This window comes from Schistocerca serialis, chromosome 1 (assembly GCF_023864345.2).
Source record: "Schistocerca serialis cubense isolate TAMUIC-IGC-003099 chromosome 1, iqSchSeri2.2, whole genome shotgun sequence".
In the NCBI taxonomy this organism is placed as follows: Eukaryota; Metazoa; Arthropoda; class Insecta; order Orthoptera; family Acrididae; genus Schistocerca; species Schistocerca serialis.
The window spans coordinates 430,317,837-430,326,663 of NC_064638.1; the positions used below are offsets into that span (position 1 = coordinate 430,317,837).

At 38.2% G+C, this 8,827-nt stretch overlaps 1 protein-coding gene across 2 annotated transcripts in view; it reads left to right on the forward strand.

The window, feature by feature from the left end:
• Positions 1-6,783, forward strand: part of LOC126472375 (CLIP domain-containing serine protease B9-like) — a 183,168-nt gene extending 176,385 nt beyond the window's left edge. For both annotated transcript variants that reach the window (XM_050099932.1, XM_050099933.1), the window contains exon 7: positions 5,990-6,783. In XM_050099932.1, coding sequence (XP_049955889.1) covers positions 5,990-6,303 — 314 coding nt within the window. In that variant the 3' untranslated portion in view covers positions 6,304-6,783. The remainder of the gene's footprint in view (positions 1-5,989) is intronic.
• Positions 6,784-8,827: the final 2,044 nt, after the last annotated feature.

The window sequence follows — 8,827 nt, forward strand, 5'->3', positions numbered from 1 at the left end:
CTAGCATTGCATTCAGTCTTGAGGACCATAGGCACAGCCTTTTTAAGTGGCTCTCAGCACAGCAGTGACTGAGAAAAGAAAATTTACAGTGCTTGAATAGTTCCAAAGAATGATAATCACATCTTGATTGACCGAATGTACACCCCAAAAAATTCAGTGTGATTATCACAATTCACCATGTGAGAGCTAGATTATCTGCCATCACTGCAACATTCTCATGGCACTGTGACCTACAATCTTTAGTACCTGTTAAGTCCTTTCCCAGTTACTGAAGGGGTTATTCATGAGGCTGTCATGTCAAAGTCTTCCTGGCTTATTTCAATGAAACCAAGGAAATTCTCATGTAGATGTATAACCTTACCTATGAAATTTATGTCCACAAATCTGACAACTTGTGACATATGCTCACAAGTTGAGTAGGAAAAAAGCTCTTATTTTTTAGTTTTATATATCTTACTGATTAGTCTCTAGCAAATACCAGTTGACATTGGATGTTTGATCTCATTGTGAACAAGCAGCAAGAGGTAAGATATGGTACTTCATTGATTTTCAACAGGGATTGAAATTGGCAAATAGCCTCAATACACAAAGGAAGTTTCCAGAATTGGAAGTGACATTGTCTCCTTGAAGTTGCTCTCTGTGCCTATGCAAAGCTAAATTTTGTGTCCCCAAGCAACAAATGACCCCTATTAAGATGTTGCATAATTTTCCCTTTATGTCTCCTATATCTTTCTAAATTTCTCTACTAATTAATCTTTTATTTTCAGGGAGATTCTTGTCAGGCTCCTTGCATTATACTAAGCACTCACAATGAGTCTCCTCCCCCTTCCCCTTCTTCTTGTTCTTCTTTCCTTCTTCTCTCCCCCCCCCCCCCCCCCCGCCCCTTCTCCCCACCCCCCTCCTCCTCCCCATGATGGCCATTTTTCAGGTGCTTGACATTGTATAAAGGTATCCTACTAATCCAAAGAAGACAAGGAACCTAACTTGGAAAACAAGAAGCAATACATATAAAATGTTGCTGTCTTGGGTGGAGAATGCACCAACCAGGAACACATCACATCACCACTGCAGCCATTGCTCAATTTTTTCTTGAAGCAATGTTTGCTCACTACTCAGTTGTTTGTTCAACAAAATGTTTCTTAAAGGGACCAGCAACAGTAATTAATAACTTCAGTCCTTAATTTGCCAGACATAATTACTTTCTCATCTCTGTGTTAAATGTCAAAATTCTAAATCATGCTGTGGAATCAATCTGGTATGATATATTGATTTTTTTTCCCAAGATTCCTGTCACTAAATTCTTTAATCATTTTAGCTGTTGGAAGTCATTGGATAATAAGCATCTGCCTTCAGATAACAGGCTTCTGCCTTATCTACAGTTTCACTGACATTTTCAGTCAGAGCATCATTGTAATTGGACTTGTCAAAACACAGTTTGCTATAAACTTCACCTGTAGGTCTAGACATAAAATTGTCTGATTTCTTAGGCAGCTCACAGCATTTTACTAAAAATTAAATGCTGAAAATTAAATTTCTGTCAGTTTCTAAAAACATCTCCAGATACCAGCTGTACTTCTTTGCTTTTTCTGTCTACAATTTTTCTATCTCCTGCTCTTTCTCTCCACTTTCCACTTTTTCCACAGTTTCATGACATTCTACATAACAGGGAAAAAGAGGTAGATTCCAAAGAAAACAAAATAAGAGCAAACAACAACATATTTTGCTTCATTATTGCAGCAATAAAGCATCTAGTGTTCTTGGGGCAATACATGCAAGCTGTTTGTTCCATTACCACAAAATAGGAAATAGTTTCAACATAAGAGGTAAAAAGTAGCACACACTGTCACTACTATTAATCATCCAATCATGTCTTGATGTTGTTAGTGTATCCTGGCAAGAAACCAGTCAAATATTAATGCTGGTTATAAAGGGAACCTGTAGTTTGATGTGGAATCTGCACCATGGTTCTACTTAGCATTTTCCAAGGAAAAGCTGAACCCAAAACCTTAAGAACTGTTGTCTGACAATTTCCCACTGTGTTACATATCCACACAACAAGTATCAACTTATATGCACTATAAAAACCACATCCAAAGTGAGAAAGAAGTGGAAGAAATTTATCCAGGTGCACACTCAATTTCCAAATTCACCTTCTCTAAATATTATAGCACTGATAACATGCAGGCCCACTTAGTAATGACGGTAACACACTTGATCAGGTTAAAATTACACTAGTAGTTATATCATGTCACCAAATAAAATGCCTTTACCCATTCATATTTAATTGTTGAGTGCACAGCATCAGTGCAGTTGCTCACACCTCACACCATTTCCTGCTGTGCAGGCCAATTCTGTTGCAACCATGAAGGGGTGGTAGCCATGCCAAATAATCAATGCTGCATTGCCTGTTTAGTCACTTATTGAGATCAACACAACTTTAGAATGAAGTAAAACTTGTTGTTGTTCTTGTTGTTGTTGTTGTTGTGGTGGTGGTCGTGGTGGTGCTGGTTGTGGTGGTGGTCTTTAGTCCAGGGATTAGTTTGATGCAGCTCTGCACACTACTCTATCCTGTGCAAAGCTCTTCATCTCCAAATAACTATTCCAACATACAGCTATCTGAACCTGGGTACTGTATCCATCTCTCAGTCTCTGTCTACAATTTTTACCTCAAATGCTTCCCTCCAATACCAAATTGACAATTTCTTGATGCCTCAGAATGTCTGCTATCAACCAATTCCTTCTCTCAGTCAAGTTGTGCCACAAAATTTTTTTCTCCGCATTTTGATTCAGTCCGTCTCATTAGTTATGTAATTTTATGCATCTAATTATGCAATTATGCATCTAATCTTCAGCATTCTTCTGTAGCACTACATTTCAAAAGCTTCTTTTGTCTTCTTATCTGAACTACTTATTGCCCACATTTCAGTTTTGCACAAGGCTACACCAAATTCTATGACAAACAGCCATGAAACTCCCCAGGGCAAAAAAATGCAACTTTCTGATTCAAGTTACTAGACACCAGCCATTTAAAGCACTAGCATCACTTCAGCTGTCAAAATTTGTGGCAACTCAAGTGGTGCAAGTGCTCCAAGTGGCCTGTGTGTAGTAACAGAGGAATGGTATGCTATAAATTGAGAACTTGTTATTTTTAATGGTGTGACTTTAACATTTCCCAATCACTAACCATACAGTGGCTTTAAACAATACGAAAAAGAAAATTCAGTTAAAGTAAATTTCATCTTAATGCAGACATATAATAATGAAATCTCAGTGCAATGTAATATATACAGTTCCCATTAGCAGAATCTTAATTGTATCACCAAAAATTTTTTAAGACTGAAAATGAGTTGTGACCTGAGAAGTTTAAGTCCGAAAGTAACTGATTATGAGTATATCTACATGCTTGGCATGTCCTGTCTGTCACTTTGTGCTGATTGTAGTGTAGTTCATTTCACGAGTTTCTTTGTGGATTTCCGATTTGTTTTAATACAATCAAAATTAGGCACAACTTTTAAAATCTTGGAGATATTTTTTATTGCTGCTACAGTTTATAGTAGCACTATGAACTCCAAAAGATGACATCATTGGCTTTTTGAATCTCCTTCTACACTCTATATATAAAATACACAATTGTTTCATAATGTGTTTCTATGTACCAGTCACATAGCAGTGCTGCAGTAGCAGTTTCAAAAGAACTGTGGGAATATCATGACTGTTTGTCACAGACTGTGGCTGCACTGCAAAAACCCTTAGGAAATACATCCTAACATCCTAGCACTTAAATTCATGTTCAATGTTGACAAATTTTCTTTTTTGGAAATGCCTTTCCGTTATTGCCAGTCTGGATTTTATATCCACTCTGTTTCAGCCATCATCAGTTATTTCATTTCACAAATAACAAAACTCATCTTCTACTTTTAGTTGCTCATTTCTTCATCTTATTTCCTCAGTATTACTGGAAGTAGTTCAACCAGATTCCATTACCCTCGTTTTACTTTTCGTTATGTTCATCACATAATCTCTTTCCAAGACACTGTCTGTTCTGTTCATCTGTTCCTCCAAGTCCTTTGGCATCTCTAACAGAGTTACAATCTCATCAACAAACCTCAGAGTTTTAATTTCTTCTCCCTGAATTTTAATCCCAACTCCAAATTTTTCTTTAGTTTTCTCCAATGATTGCTCAATGTACAGAGTAAATAAAATGTAGGTGAGACCATAAACCTCTCTCACTCTCATCTCAACCTCTGCTTCCCTTTTGTGTCACTAGATTCTTGTAACTACAGTCTGGCTTCTGTACAAGCTGTATATAACATTTTGCTCACAGTGTTTTATCGCTATCACCTTCAGAACTTCAAAAAGTGCACTTCAGTCAATACTATCAAAAGCTTTCTCTATGTGTACAAATTATAGAGATATAGGTTTGTCTTTCTTTATTGTATCTTCTATGTTAAGTCCTAGAGTCAGTATTGTCTCACATGTTCCTATATTTCCCCAAACAAAACTGATCTTCACTGTGGCCAGCTTCTACTGATTTTTCAATTCTGTAAAATAATTCTTATCAGTATTTTGCAATCATACCTGACTTATTAAACTGATAGTTCAGCAATATCCACATCTGTCATCCCCTCCCTTCATTAGAACTGTAATTCTTACATTCTTCTTAAAGTCTCTAGCTGTTTTGTCTCATACTTATTGCATCATGCCAGGTAGAATAGTTTTATTATGGCTATCACTCCCAAAGATATTAATAGTTTTGAGGGGAATGTCATCTACTCCAGGGACCTTGCATCTAGACCTGACCCATACATTCTCTCACCACCACCTACTCCAGTCCACTCACAAGCATCACCTATCCCATCACAGGCAGGGCTACCAGTGAAATCAGTCAAGTGATCTACAAGCAAAGCTGCAATCACTGTGCTGTGTTCTACTTGGGCATTACAACCAACAAGCTGTCTGTCTGCTTGAATGGCCGGGAAACAGCTGGACCGCCAAGTTGCTGAGTGCATTGCCCAGCATATAGTTCTTCATTTTAATGGCTGCCTCACAGCCTTTGCCATCAAGATCCTTCCTGCCAACAGCAGATTTTTTTGAATTGCCAAGGTGGGAATTCTCCCAACAGTATATCCAACAGTTCCATAACCCTCCTGGCCTCAATCTCCATTAGTTATTGTCCTACACACACCTATGCCCCTCCCCGCTCACAGTGTGACCTCAGCAGCCATAGATAATGGGGTTTTGTTGTTGTTTTTTTTTTTTTTTTTTTTTTGTGTGTGTGTGTGTGTGTGTGTGTGTGTGTGTGTTTTGTCCAATTCCAATGAAGACCTGTACGGCCAAAAGCTTACTTGTTTGAAGGTTTTTTTTTGTTGTGTCTATCTGCAACTCAGCAGCTCCACTATATGGTGCATAACAATCTATCCTTTTCGTAGTATTGTTATTATCCCATCTTGGATTTACCTACACTTCAATGATTGTTTTTTCTATGGTACAGTTCAAAACATGGGACAACAAAAAATCAAAAGTAGCACTGCTTGCAGGAAAAACATGGTTTGTTTTTCATTGTTTCATTGACAATCAATACAAAGTCATAATAAGCAATACAACAAACACAAAATATGCTTTTTGCATTTCCGTTGAGTTGGTATAATAGAACTGGATGAATCTAACTGCCAAATAGAAGAAATAAGTATCTCTATACCAGGGAGTGGTAGTTCCCATGGAACTGTTGCTGCCCAATCAGAATTTCTTCATGATTTATTTTTATATGTCTCACCACTTCTCATTTGAATGCTATCCAATCTTTTACCATCATCTTCTCTTTTTTACTTTATTTAATATTACATTTTGATGTAGTATTTTGCCTGGAAGTATATATCCAAATTCTTATGTTATCTTATAAAATAATATTTATTAATATTGTACTTTAAAAAGAATTTGTATGTAATTATTTTACAATTATTTAACATATTTTTTAATTTTTTCCAAACAGTGGACACAAATGGAAGCACTGTACTGCAGTTTGCAGTTGTATCTATAACACCAACAGAAGAGTGCAGTCCTTTGCAGTCAAGGCAAGTTCAACCACTATCAAAGGCTACACAAATGTGTGCAGGTGGACAAGGACCTGATGCATGCAATGGTGATAGTGGTGGTCCACTTATGAAATACACAAATGATTCAAAACCAGTACAGCAAGTTGGAATTGTCTCATTCCGAACAGGAACTGAGTGTGGTCCAACAGCAAGTGTTTATACAAGAGTTGATGGTTTTCTTGAATGGATACTTGATAATATTGAACCATAAGCTTGAAAGTTATTCACTGTCCCAAGTATGGTGTTAAGAGCAGATAAATCAGCTTTATTTGTCACAGAATGAAATGATAACATGAAAATGAAAAGTAAAGCAACTGTTGAATTTATCTAGAAGAGTCAGTGAAGAAGCTACCTTCATTTATAAAGAAGTTAATTTGCTGGAAAAGAGAAGTAAGAGTATATACAGATCTGAGATTTGCTCAAAATTTTTTTTTTAAATTGAGATGCTGGAGGATTTTTATCTAAGATTTTTGTATCCATTTTTCTCTTTTTACAATAAAAAATTGCTCTGATTTAGGCCACAGTTGAGTGCTTTGTCATAATGTCTGTTAATGCAGAAAATATTAAATTTTTAGTGAGCTCTATTTACATGATGTTATTGGTTATAGAAATTGTCCATTATGGAGCTCTAGTTTCAAATGTTCATTGAGTTTTGTAATCCATACAAATTTCATTAAAAATATTGCTTTCATTTCGTTGTATAATTTTTAATGATGCCACATGATTAAAAATAAATTCTCTCTCTCTCTCTCTCTCTCTCCCCCCCCCCCACCCCACCCCATCTTCATCCCCCCCTCACCCCTCCCACCCACCTTCCCACACTTCCCCCCAAAATGACTACACCTTGATGCTTCAGGATGTGTATTATCAACTAATCCCTTCTTTTAGTCTAGTCGTGCCGTGAATTTCATTTTTTGTCCAGTTTGATTCAGTTTCTCTTCATTATTTACTCAATCTGACCATCTAATCTTAAGCATTCTTCTTTTCTGAACCATTTATCTTCCAATGTTTCACTTCCATACAAGGCAACTCACCAGACAGATGCCTTCGGATTAACACATTTCTCTCTTTCAGAGATGCTTTTCTTACCATTGGCAGTCTGTATTTCATATCCTCTCTGTTTCAGCTGCCACCAATTATTTTATTGCCCAAATAGCAAAACTCATCTACTGCTTTTAGTGGCTCATTTTCTAATCTAATTCCCCCAGCATTACCAGACTTAATTCAACTAAATTCTGTTACCCTTGTTTTACTTCCCCCAGGTGGCTAATAACTCTTTGGTGAGTATGTGCTTGACTACCACAGAGTATTTGTAGCATTACTTTCTCTTTCTGTGGTGCAAACCTACATTTCGACTATCTCTTATCTCCTCTGACTTTCTGTTAAATGGTTGTTTTGATGCAGAACATGCCTGGATTTGGTTCATGATTTTGGTCTTGATTTCTAGTTTCACTCCTGGCTCTATCTTCACTTTCCACAAACGATTATATGGTCTCCATTATTGGTTTGATATGCCATCTTTTCCAAATTTTACAGAAGTGTGTGTGTCATGCAGGGAAGGTTGCCCCTGTGGTGTATTTTGTGTCTCTGCACCTTTCCACCTTGGCTCCCTCCTTCCTGTTTTTGTAGTATCCCCAGAACGCAGCATGATAGCCATCCCATTGTGGAGAGGTCATAAAGTACCTACATGATATGATGACCATGAAGGGATCGCTCTTTTGGTGCCTGAGCTGCACACTCCCTATATATGCCATGGAATATGTGCCCGACTCCTGGCAATGGATTACTGGCCAGGTAGCCATTGCTGTGGCTGGGTGGCACATGTGGGGAGAGTCCCCATTGGGAGTGGGTGGCACCATAGTGGATAGTTTGCTAATGAAGAAACTTAAATTTTCTCCTGCTGGTAGTCACATGGCCCCAGGAGTCTCTTCAAAAGGAAAGGCCTCATATGGTGCAACAAAGTATAATTCCAACATGTTCACTTCCATGGCCACACTGTGGAAGGAACACAGGACTAGACAACAAGGAGCAAAATGTTCCCCCCAATACCTAGTCTGTACCAGGACTGATGGGGACATCTTTTTGGCCACAAAGCCTTTATTTTTTGTGGAACACATTGAAGACAAGTATAGTGAAGCTACCGCCATGTCTAATATGAAGAACAGTTCCCTCCTGATTATAGCATCATCTCCTCATCTCCTTCCACTGCTCTCTTGTAAAAACTTCAGTGACATTCACGTGACTGTCACTTCCCACAGGAGTCTCAATATCATCCAAGCCATCATCTTTCACTGTGATTTACTTTCACAATCTAATGATGAGCTGTGGGCCAACTTACAGCAAAGAGATGTGCACTTCATCTGTCATCTCCACAGGGCACCAAGCGAAAACAGAGTTGCTATTGGGGCCTTCATCTTAGCTTTTGTGGGTGATACGTTGCCTGAGAAGGTCAAGGTGATGGGCTAGTGATGGGACATGAAACATTGTGTTCCTCCTCCTATGAGATGCTTCAGGTGTATGAAGTTCAGACATATGTCTTCTCATTGCACCACTACCCCTGTCTGCAGGGATTGTGGACATCTGCTGCACTTGAACATTCCTTGCACCTCTCCCCCCATCTGTGTAAACTGTGGTGGGCTCCACTCCCTGCTCACCACATTGCTCCATTTTTAAATTCAAGAGAAAATTCAGGAGTATAAGATCCTGGACATGCTCACATATGAAGAGGCAAGAAA